The following is a 12,408-nucleotide window of genomic DNA, read 5'->3' as shown; positions in this document are numbered from 1 at the left end:
AAATATTCCCACATTTTCTGCAGACCATTGTGAAAAAGTACCATAGATTATGTTACACATCAGTTCTATACTCAGGTCTTTGAAAAAAAGATGTGCATGGTTGTTCGGTTCAGTTTTTTGTCTGTTTTGTTTGTTTGTTTGTTTGTTTGTTTGTTTGTTTTTCTCCTTCAGAAAGGAACTGAGAAGCTATTTTTCAAAACACAATTATCCAGAAGGCAAGATGGAAGACACAAGAAGGATAGTCCACTTGGTCTCTGCACTCCCCCTCTGTTTCTTCGCTAAGTACAGGACGAGCACCATGAGTGATGAGTGTCGACATCTCTGCCTCCCAGCCCAGGAAAGAGCCCTTCTGGATTCTTCCCAGTGCTAACTGGAGCCCTTCTGTGGGCAGGCTGCTCATGCTGCTCTGGCTTTTCTACTTCAAACTGAGACAAACTACAGAGCACGGATGTGAAAAATAAAACCAGGCCAGGTGTGGGGACTCATGTGGACTTGTAACCTCAGCACTCAAGAGGCAGGGGGATCAGGAGCTCAAGGCCAGCCTTGGCTACAGAGTGAGTTTCAGGACAGCACAGCAAATACCCTGTCTTAAGAAATCCAGGAAGAGAGGGAGGAAAGGCAGTTGGGAATGATGCTCTCAAAGCCCTGGGTGAAACACGAAGAACTGATAAGGTGGAACAGTCCAGTGACACAGTCAGTCAAACAAACCAAGGAGGCATACAGCTAGCTGCTGCAGGACCAGCGCCATCTGAGGAGCTTGGTGCATAATCAGCTGGCAAACGGAGAGCTGCAGCCACAGCCATCCTCGCATCTGAACAATGATATCCCCAGGACCCCACACCCCCATGTATTTAAAGCAGCCTAGTGGGGGGGGGGGCTGAGAGCTAGATTTAACACATGGCTAATATCTAAACTCTTCGGCATTGCCAACTAAAGAGTCTGCAGTCATTTTTTGAATATTTTCCAGTTGAGTATTTTGTTTTTACTATATTTAAGCATTTCCTGATTTTCTCTGCTTCTGTTCCTTGTCACCCACCCACTCAGCTATCCTGGTTGACGCTGATGCCTACAGGAGACGTGAGCAGCAAAGGCAAAGAGGAACCAAGCTGAGAGTTAGAGACGCAGGAAGGTTCTGTGGAGCATTGGCTCCAGGCGTTCTGGGCAGAGCGGTGCACACACCTGCGGAGCGACTCCAGGAAGATGTCTCCTCCCACCATGTCAATGGCCACATTCACCCCGTCGCTGCCCACCAGCTTCTTCACTGCATCCTTCAGGCTGCCCCGGCTGTAGTTCACGCTGTACTGTGCACCCCTCTGCATCGCCAGCTTGCACTTCTCGTCGCTTCCAGCTGCAGCCACGACCTGAGTAAAAACACAAGGTTTCCAACGGTCCAGACCATGTCGTAGGAGGGGTACATCCCTCCAACCCAGACCCCAGCATTTCTCAAGGAGCTCTTCCTGCCCAAGCACTGGCCTTGACCCCAACAATGACAGCATCCTACTGGGCCTTCCATGTACCATTAAGCTCTGAAGTACACAGTTAGAGGAACCCAATTTCTAGTTGGGAGATGGCTTAAAAGGCTGAAAGTTTTCTCCACCATTTAATGAGCACCCACCATGAGCCACGTGATAAGAATACAAACTGGACATCACACCTGGAGTCAAGAAAGCAAGACGCGGTGTGCGGCAGGGAGAGAGAGAGGCTGCACAGGCACAAGCCAAAGACATCCGGTCTAGATGCTGAAGATCAGCATCTTTGGGAAAGCCCTCCCAAGGGAGGATCAGGGGAAATTCCTGAAGTCAGCGAGACCAGGGTTCAAATCCTGGCTCTTCTACTCACCAGCTGTGTCACCCCCAGCAAACTCTCAGGAAGAACTAACACACTGTGTCACTATTGCCTGGGCACTATTCTAAATGCTTTTAGGAATGGGAATAATTCATTCATTTGTGACAGCTCAGTAAAACCCACACCATTAGCTCCGTGTTAAAGACATTGAGGCAAGAGAAGTTAAGGAAATTATACAGCCCAGACTCAAATCCACTTCTCCACACATTTAACCTCTCCACTGCCTGACAATGTCTCCAGGTCATCAGTGAAAAAATAAATTAAAAAAAAAAAAAAGACTTCTAAAGTTAAGTGGAACACAGAATTCAAAGCTCCTTGGGGGTGGGGCTGTTAGGTAAGTCGGCTATTGTCAGGCATCGGTGATCGCTTATCCTATTGAAACATCAGAGGAACACGGGTGGAGAAGGGCAACAATAACTGCCACCCCATCATGTCAGAGAGATTGAGCAATCCAGCCAGAGTCACCCCAGTAGCAGGCGGCAGAACAACTCTCCAAAGCCAACAGCACGGCCTCAGTCCAACGTGCATGACCTTTCCACCCCGTTATTCTTGGGGAAAACCATGCTGAAGGTGCAAGCACAAGACATACGACACAGACACGCGGCAAGTCCAGGATCTTGAAAGTTCCAAAGCTGCAAGCCCGGAAGTGTCACCTAGAGGGGCCTTGTCAGTGAGAACACCCACCTCCAAGTCCAAGGTGATGCTCAGAACCTGCACTCGTGAAGCCTGAAGGCAATTTTGGCTTGACTGTTAGATGGGGGCCCTTTCTAGCTGTGTTAAGTAGGTTGCTTGCCTGGTTTCTTTGGGGCAGGATTGTGCTACACAGTTCAGGCTGGCCTCTAGCTTTCCATCCTCCTTCCCCAGCCTTCTGATGTTGGCAATAACAGGAGCATATCATATGCTACCACCCCTGGATATAAAGAAGCTCAGTTTTTTTTTTTTTTCTTTTTTCTTTTCTGTTTGTTTGGTTTTTTTATGGTGCTAAGGACTGAGCCCAGGGCCTTGCACATGCCAACCAATTACTCTACCACTGAGCTCTGCCTGCTAAGCCATGCCTGTGTTTTTACTACAGCCTTTCTCACAAGCACGGGTATGGAACTATCTATCTTGACAGCACTCAGAATACTTTCAGACTGAAGTACTGCAAAGTGTAGATGTTTGGATTAGGGATATTCAGCCTGTACCGCTCAAGAATCTTACCCCTAAGAAAGCAGTACAGAACCAGTTGAAGTGGTGTGTGCCTAAAAGTCCATCTGCCTGCAAGGCCAGAGTGGGAGAATCAAGAGTCTGAAACCAGCGTAGGCAACGAAGTAAGACCCAGCCTCATTTTTATTGCCCCTAATGACCATTTTCAACCATTTGTAAACTCATTTCAGCATTGCTATGTATATGTGATGGTTAAATTCTCTTTGAGTTAGATATACTAGCTTTATCGCTATTGGTTATTAAATAAAATCTTTGACATGTTTAAAAAAATTGTATTCAGATACTAAAGGACATCAGTGCCCATTAAGGATTCCAACTCACCCATAACTATTTGGAACTGAAAGCTCCTTTCAAATGTTCCTTTCAACAGTACGGGTTACTGAGGGCTATTCTCACAGAGGTCCCTGGCGAACAGAGGCCAGACCAGGACCAGGAACCTGATCCCATCCATAGACTGTCACCAGGTCCCAGTGAGACCTACAGCGAGTTACTTTCTCTCTTGGTGCTCCCCTTTCTTGATCTGTGAAGCAGAGACAATAAACACTTGGAGAACTCATCTCCCAGGGGCAGTGCGAGGATCAAGGCTAAGATAATTGCTTTGGACACACTCTGGAAGCAGTATAGTATGCTACACTGTGAATAGAAGGTGTGATCAGAAGACCTGTGCCAAGTAGGGGGCATGGAAACATTTTTAACCTTTATTCTTGTTTACTTATATCTAGAGGAATTTTTGCTTCAAAACGAGATATAGCTCGGATGACTTTTAATATCTGAATTGAAGCAAATTTTTCTATTTAATCTCTTAGAACTAAATAAATGGTATAATTTCAATTCTTGTAAAATGCTAAAGAGACGTGAAGACTAATAATGATCTCTCTCCCTAAGACAGCCTGCAGCCCTTCCTGTTAACATGAAATGTGTTAATATTCCAAAAGAAACCTCTTAGGCCCTGAGGTCGTTCTTAGAACTCACATCTCCTTCCCCAAGGAAACTAATGTGAGAAAGGAGAGTTGCTACCTAACACCAATCCAGACACCATCAGAATTCTCCTTCTATGTGCTGTCTCTCCATCCCAGCCACAAGCGCCATGGGAACCTTGCTCTCAGTGTGGCCAACCAGCTCTCCACGTCCTCCTGTGCTGTCTCAGGAAACAGCAATTCCAAACGTTAGCTTGGTTTCTTCCCACTCAGAGCCCAACAATAGCAAACAGGACTCGGTGGAGACACATGCTGACACTCCATACCTCTGACGGGCACACTGCACATAGAATCTCAACATTCCCAGCAGCCCTATGGAAGCAACGTCTTACAAATGAGGCAACAGAAGCTTTAAGCTGGGAGCAGAGCTGGGACGGGAACTTCCCTCCAAGACCTTTAAGGGCTTTTTCTGACTCACAGGATGCTTTCTAGTCTTTGAATTCTCTAATTTTTTTTTCCCCACTTCAGCGATCTCTTGGTTCAGGTGTTCTTACCTCTGGCCTAGCCAATGAACCTGCCCTTCTGCCACTGTCTCCTGGAACTAGTCATGAGCCATACACTCTCCTGGCCTTCACGAGGATCACAGACCAGGAGAAGGGGCCCAAATAAGGAACAATCACACAGTGAGGTATGTACTAAGAAACAGAAGCATAGGGTAGTAGGAGACCATACGTAAGCAGCAGGGAGAGGAGACTGATCTAGCCTGAGGACAGAGGTACCTGAAAAGGTGCGTGAGGTTAAGTTTAAATCAGAGGGAGATATTTCAGAGCACTTCAGGTGGAGGAAAGAGCATCTGCAGAGGCCAGAGTGGGAGACACCCTTGCCAGGTTCTGCTACCTGAAGGGCCAACTGGCACACAGCTAGGTCTCCTTTTAGTGGGGAATCAGGCAGATGGCACACCTCACTCTCAGTACTGTCCGTCCCTAGTGCCCTTCCGATGATACCTGCCAAGTGAATTGATATGTCTTATGCCTAAACACTGGAGTTAATTTTTAATGGAGACTCTAACATATAAATACCTTGGCCCGGAGAACATTTGTCGCCACATCTATCACAGCAAGGCCTGTGGCTCCGGCGGCTGCCGTCACTAGAACAGTTTCTCTGTGCCAAGGGAAGACAAACATTACTGCAGAAACCTTCAAAGCTCACCCAGTGGTAAGATTCCAGAGACAGAGACCAGAGCTTTTTCCAGCAAGAATGGCAGAGGCCCTTTCATTCAAGCCCTCATGTAACATCCGTTCGCCAGCCTTGAGGGGCAGGATATGCGCATGACTCCTGGATCGGCGCTAACCTAGTCTGGTTCTAAAGACTTTCTGGGTAGAAGGTCTCAGTCTCTCAGATAGCCTCTCTCTCATGGCAGCAGCAGTTGTTCCTTGGAGCAACCATACTAACGTATGCTTCAGAAATGTCATCCTACAGGCATTCTCACATAAACACCGCCTGATTTTAGAAGGTGTTGGTCATGGAATAGCCACTGCTCAAATGAGGCTACCAGCAACTCTGAAGGCTACCTCTCTGAACAGATGGATGGCCAGTTTCCCAAGTAAAGGGAAGATTCTAGAACTTTTACATTTAAAACATCCATAGCCAGGAGGTGGTAGTACAGGCCTTTAATCCCAGCACTTGGAAGGCAGAGGCAGGCAGATCTCTGTGAGTTCAAGGCCAGCCTGGTCTACAGACTGAGTTCCAGAACAGCCAGGGTCACACAGAAAAACCTTGTCTCAAATATAAATGAATAGATGGATGGATAGATAGATAGATAGATAGATAAAATAAACCCTATTTGCCACAACCAAGCAAGCCTCACAGAAACACATACTATACATATCTAGGAAGCTAGTTTAAAACCAGCTTCCACCTAGGAACATGGGACATGCCTGTGATGCCAGCGCTCAGAGGCTGAGGATGAAGCTCTGAGTTTGAAGCTAACCTGGGCTATATAAATTGCCCCAGGCCAGCTACATAGCAAGACCCTGTCTTAGAAGTCTAAATAAATAAATTAAAGTAAAAATAAACCAGGTGTGTAAACTGGAAGTATTCCTATGAAGTGACCACCAAAGTGGTCAGGTTCAAGGGAACTGCCCTTTCCAATTTCGTATTCCAAGTTCTACCATTCGGAGGCAAAAGAATGACCTTAGTCTCTAGTGTAAAAAAAAAAAAAATACCTCTCTTTTGCCTTCCCTCAATGTAAAGGAACTTGAGCTAAAGAGAAGCAGAAGGGAAAGGCAAGAGAAAAGAACAAGAGAGGTGAGTGGGAGGGGATTAAGTTTTAGCTCCTGTAGCTCACCCTGACGTCTGACTCACTATGTTGCTGAGAATGGCCTTGGGCTCCTAATCTTCCTGCCTTTCTTCCCAAATGCTAGAAACACCAAGCACACCGTGTAGATGGGCTTCAGGAAAGGTCCTGTCAGGCCTTTCTAACAGCAGAAGAAAGCACCACTTAACCCTCTGTCTCCTCCACAGTCCTCACCCAGGCTGGACACGGGCCCGATGATCTACAGCCAAAATAGCTGTGCCGTAAGATACAGGTAGGACTGCAGCATCTTGCAGAGAGATGTTTTCTGGAACCCTCCACAGGCTCTATACAAAGACATAACAGCAATCAGTGGTAAACATATGTACCTGGTCACAGAGGACATGGTTTGATTGGGTGGGTTAGTCCAACAAATGGCACACATCTATCATCACCCATTAAGGAGTACAAGTCAGGACCGAGCAAGCGGAAGTAGGGCTTAGGACCTGGGTGTGTCAGACTTCAGACCTGTAAGGCTGGCGTCTGCTCCAAAAGGAGCCAAGTGGTGGAAAACAGACCCCGGCTTACTATGCTGTCACGGGTGAGCTGTGTGTTCGGTAAAGTTTACCTCAGCAAAGTTGAACCGTACCCATAAGGATCCGTATAACACGTCCCACTAGGGGGCGCCATTTACACCCTGCTCAGCCCCTCCAGGGCTGGCTGGCTACCTTGGCTGGCTCTGTGTCAGGCGCAGACTACTTCCATGTGCTTATAGGAAAATAAGCCTGTGATGTCCACTTCAATGTGCAAAACCAGTTTTTCAACTATAACTCACTAAATATGGTCCAAATGAATGGCCAGCCAATTGCTTGGCACAGAAAAAGAGAAAGAAAGAAAGAAAGAAAGAAAGAAAGAAAGAAAGAAAGAAAGAAAGAAAGAAAGAAAGAAAGAAAGAAAGAAAGAAAGAAAGAAAGAAAGGAAGGAAGAAAGAAAGAAAGAAAACTCTACACACACACAAAAAAAAAAAACTCTGGGCAAGGGCTATCATGGCAATAGAGAAAAAAGTTTAGCATTTGAAGGGGAAAAAAACTGCTTGGTTAAGAAACAAGATAAAATGAAACAAATGCAAAAGGAGTGAGGAAGAGAGACAAGGACACTAGAGCAAACAAAGGAGAAGGAGAAATGTCTGTGTCCACCAATGCTGAGAGTTAGAGGTACCTTCTCGTCAGTGATGCACTGTTCGGCCATAGCGTTAAAGCCACTCACTCCGATAACTGGATCTCCCTGGAGGGAGAAGAATATATGTTCAAAGGCACAGCCTTGCATTCCAAAACACACACCTCTGATCCATAAGACACAGCGCTGCCTTAATATCTGTTCAGAGTCATTTCCAGTTTAAAACCAGAACCACAGTTTTCTCAATACTGCCACCAGGCTACCAAGCCAATACAGGCACATTTTATACAACAAGGGAACCTAGGAAGGAAAAGTTGGGAGGAATAAAAATTCCTGTGACTACTTGCTTTCACTTGAGATTCAGACTTTAAAATTCTTTATCCTTTCAGTAACTGAAGACCAAATGTTGTCTTATAGTCAAATAGTTTAATGAGGCCAGAAACTTCCACCAAGTCCCCTCAGCTCTTCATTCAAAATTCATTTTTTCCTTCCGTCTTGGTCACATGGCAAGACCAGGAGAAGCAAGACCTTCTGAGTATAAATGAGATTAGCACGTTTCTTACAGCTACACACACATTCTGGGGTTTTAACTGATTTACCTTTTTCACAGTGCTGACATCTGCTCCTGTCTCCAGGACGACCCCAGAAAACTCCATTCCTAGAATAGTCAAAGGTTAGGTTACCAGCCAGGGTGGTGGTGGTGCATGCCTTTAATCTCAGCACTCCGGAGGCAGAGGCAGGTGGATCTCTGTGAGTTTGAGGTCAGCCTGGTCTGCAGAGATAGTTCCAGGACAGCCAGGGATACATAGAGAAAATCTGTCTCAAAAGGAAAAAAAAAAAAGAGAGAGAGAGAGAGAGAGAGAAAAGCAATATATGTATATATTAGGTTCTCTTTGAAGCTTGGCAACCTAGAAATGGAAAAACTGATCAACAGGCCTCATTGTCTGATTTGGGAACCATTGCATTTTGAATGCCCATCATTTTAACTAAAGTAAAAAGTGGGTACTCAAAACACAGCATAATGAACATAAGATTTCATGCTTAGGACATATACGTTATGGCTGTCCCACTCTTGACCACGATCTTTTCAAGAATATGCAAAAGTACAGAGACTCACAGATGCACAGGAACTCTTAACCCTGATCACTGGCCTCCTGCACAACCTCAACTACAATGATCACCAAATTATACCTATCTGCTGCTCTGTCCCCTTTGCTGAACTTGGAGGCAGTCCTCAAGGACATGACCTGTGTTTGTTCAGACAGTGCTCAGCTCAGCAGGATGAATTAGTGTCATCTGCCCTTTCTTCGTCTACCCCTGAAATTCATGAACCTCATAGCTATGCATTTCTTACTTCCTCTGCCAGGGGAATAACTTAATTGTGACATCTTCCTCTGGTCTATTTCTTTCAGCAAATACAAACAGAAGGAAATGGTTCCTAGTATTAAAACAGAGCCAAAAACCCCAAACACACCAGCTATGTTGCAATCATGCAATCACTATAACCTTTATATTTATCTATATAAAACATGCGTCTGCCATAAACACACTAAGCTCTACTTAGACTTTCTTAAATAAACTTCAACAACAGAATTCAGTCTTTTAGCCACATATTAAATAAAGGTCTAAAAGCAGCCAGGTAGTGGTGGCACACATATTAAATCCCAGCACTTGGGAGGCCAAGACAGGTGGATCTCTGTGAATTCAAAGCCAGCCTGCTCTACAGAGTGAGTTCCAGGACAGCCAGGGCTACACAGAGAAACACTGCCTTGAAAAAAAAAACAAAAAAACAAAAGGCCTAAAAGTAACCTAAGTAACCTTTTAGACAGAGCGCAGTGAAAATCAGACAGTGAGCTGCTAGGACATGACTAAACTTTTTCCTCCCTCTTCTTCCTTTTGGACCTTCAGTATTCAGTTTCTTCAAGTTTGTGCTGATTTCGGCTACAGGTCATAGCTGCAAACATATTCATGATCCTTCGGTGAAAAATTAAACTGAGGCAACACTAAGAAGGCAAAAGGAGGGCTGGAGAGATGGCTCAGCGGTTAAGAGCACCAGCTGCTCTTCTAGAGGACCCAAGTTCAATTCCCAGCAACCCACATGGCAGCTCACAACTCTCTGTAACTCCAGGTCCAGGCAATTTGACACCTTCACACAAACATAAATACAGGCAAAACACAAATGAACATGAAATAAAAACAAATAAAATTATTTTTTTAAAAAAGGCAAAAGTAATGACTAGGGTTGACAGAAAGGAATTCTGGTGAACACAGCAATGTGCAAACAGCTGCCTGTTTATTCACTGTAAAACAGTCAGTGGACGTCCTAGTTAGCTTTGGCTGTCAGCTTGACACAGCCCAGAAGCATCTGAGGGATTCACAATTAGGAGGTTGCCTCAGTTGGATTTGCCTGCGGGCATGTCTGTAGGGCATTTTCTTGATTGCTAATTGATGTCAACCCCCGTGGGAATGGTGTCATCTCCAGGCAGACGGGCCTGGGCATACAAGAAGGATAGCTGAACACGTACCTAAGAGCAAGAAGCGTTTGTCCCTGGCTTTTGCCTCAGTTCCTGCCCTGACTTCCCTCAGTGATAGAAGTGTAAGCCAAATAAACCCTTTCCTCCCCAAGCTCACTTTGTCACAGTGACAGAAAATCTAAGTCAATCACTGAGTGTTGTCTATAAGGCTATGCTGGAGGTACCGACACTGAGAAACCTTGCTAGTCAAGCCTGGCAGAGAGTGGGGAGGAGCGTCTGCGGAGATGCACGTGGCTCTGAAAACTCCCACAATTCTCCTTTTCCTGAAGTCATCCCTTGGTCTGCAGCACTCACCAGGTGTAAAGGGAAGAGCAGGCTTTTCCTGATACTGACCACGACAGACCAAAATATCAGCAAAGTTAATGCCGCAGAAATGAACATCTACTCTGACCTGCAAAAGAAAACAGCTCAGCCAAACAGAGCAGTGTACACCCTAGAGACAATGTTCATTCAATAATAATTAATTCAAAAAGGGTTACTGAGTGAATGACAGCCATATGCCAGATAATGAACAATGAGCCAGAGTATTATAAGGCCAAAATGGACCCAAGTTTCTGTCTTTGTGGACGTGAAAGTAAGGCAGAGAAGGCACCAGCTAAATAATAATGAATCTAATGAAGCCATACGTGGTTTTGTTGTTGAGTCGGCATCTCACTGTGTAGCCCAGGCTGGCCTCAAACTTGAAATCTTCCCTCCGGGGACTCCCAGAATTATAAACCTGAACCGCCATGCCGCCATGCCTGTTAAATTATAACCCAGCATAAAGTACTAAAGACAGGAGAAAGCTCACAATGAGGGCATGTGACCCCTTGAAGAATGTCAAGAGAAACTAGGAGAGTAACCCTTGGGCTAATAGAAGCAAAGGGTTCATTTTTCAAACTAGGAGGTGAAAGCTTGCAATGGTTAGCGCAAATGCCCCGCCTCTGGGAAGAAAGAAAAACCCAGTGAGAACTGGAAGAGAAGACAAAGGAGTGAGAGAGAGAGTGAGTTCACACCAAGGTTGGAACAGCAGGATGCCAGGAAGTGGGGGAGGAGGGAGCTAAGCACAGACAACTTGAGCTGAAATCCAAGAGGAGAGCCTAACTCCCTGTCTTCTACGCTCTTGGCAAAAGCATCACTGACACAGAACCACCTGGCCTGTGGTATCTCTGGACCTGTGGTTTTCAACCTACCTACCGCTGCAACCCTTTAACACAGTTCCTCATGACATTATTTCGTTGCTACTTCATGACCGTAATTTTGCTACTTTTATGAATCATAATGTAAATATCTGATATGGGACCTCTGTGAAAGGATCATTCGACCCCCAAAGGAGCCATGACCCACAGGTTGGGAGCCACTGTGCTAGAGTTTTTGAGGAACCAGCCAGCGAGTCTCACAAGGTGGTTGGTTGGCTCTGGACCACCAGAGGCATCCTCTGGGCATTTGTTCCTAAGTCAAACTTCACCAGGTGTGGAGGCATGTGCCTTTAATGACAGCTCTGAGAAGACAGAGAAAGACAGACCTCTGCGAATTCCAGGCCAGCCGGCTCTCCATAGTGAGTTCCAGGCCAGCCAGGAATGCAGAGTGAGACTCTGTCTTAAAGAAAAAAAAAAGGAAGAAGGGAAGAAATGCAAACTTCCAGGCCGCACCCCACGCTGAATCATACACAGGAAGGAAAGGCTCAGCTGTCTGTCTGAGCAGGCCCAGAGGACTCTGGTGCTCATTAGAGAACACATCCTAACAAGGGTTGGAATCCCTGGAAGATGCCAGTTGGCATACTAAATCAATGGTATTTACTTGTTTAAGCTTAGCATCGAGGTGTCAGGTTGGTTAAAAGCCATTTTTTTTAAATCTACAAAAAAAAAAAAAATCATCCATTTCTCAGTTCTTTAAGCATGTGCCACATGCCAGGGCCCATCCAAACTCCAGGGATTTAACGGCAAATAAAAATAACACAAATACAGCTCTCACAAGTTAACTCCTTACAATACAAATAGCAAAGCTGAGGAGGCCAGGCCTCAGCCTCAGAAAATTGGAGTAGTTATTGACAGCACTCCCACGCCGTCAAGCCACTCCGTTTTGATTAAGGAACAACTTAGGCAACAGTGGTGAGGCATTTCTGTACTCCAGATGCAAGAAGATCGTAAGTTCAAGACCAGCCTGGTGTCTTGAGAAAAAAAAAAGGCAGTGATTTCCCAGAAACGAATGACTAAAGATGAGCTCTGGGCACATGAATCTGAAGAAGCAGGGTGGCTGTCATCTCGTGCTCTTCCAATAATCCATCTTAACCACAGGCTCCGCTGTGGTGACCTCTCAGGGCTGCAGTTGCCTTTCTGTCTCTCATCAGTGATGCCTAACTTGCTCATCAGTGAAGACACACTTGCTACATATTTGTCACATACTGTCACCAGAGTGGCCAACAGGCAAGGCCAAGGTGACTTTCACATTTCCAGGC

At 45.6% G+C, this 12,408-nt stretch overlaps 1 protein-coding gene across 3 annotated transcripts in view; it reads right to left on the bottom strand.

Moving 5' to 3' along the window:
• LOC110551816 (quinone oxidoreductase-like protein 2) overlaps positions 1–12,408 on the bottom strand; it is a 30,442-nt gene that overhangs the window by 17,327 nt on the left and 707 nt on the right. For all 3 annotated transcript variants that reach the window (XM_021642629.2, XM_060364518.1, XM_021642630.2), the window contains exons 2-7: positions 10,266–10,362; positions 8,037–8,095; positions 7,480–7,545; positions 6,499–6,608; positions 5,048–5,129; positions 1,180–1,361 (exon numbers count right to left, since the gene is read on the bottom strand). In XM_021642629.2, coding sequence (XP_021498304.1) covers positions 1,180–1,361; positions 5,048–5,129; positions 6,499–6,608; positions 7,480–7,545; positions 8,037–8,095; positions 10,266–10,362 — 596 coding nt within the window. The remainder of the gene's footprint in view (positions 1–1,179; positions 1,362–5,047; positions 5,130–6,498; positions 6,609–7,479; positions 7,546–8,036; positions 8,096–10,265; positions 10,363–12,408) is intronic.

This window comes from Meriones unguiculatus, chromosome 11 (genome assembly GCF_030254825.1).
Source record: "Meriones unguiculatus strain TT.TT164.6M chromosome 11, Bangor_MerUng_6.1, whole genome shotgun sequence".
Classification (NCBI taxonomy): domain Eukaryota; kingdom Metazoa; phylum Chordata; class Mammalia; order Rodentia; family Muridae; genus Meriones; species Meriones unguiculatus.
Note: the sequence above shows the minus strand (reverse complement) of the source record. Positions and strands in the feature narration are given on the sequence as shown.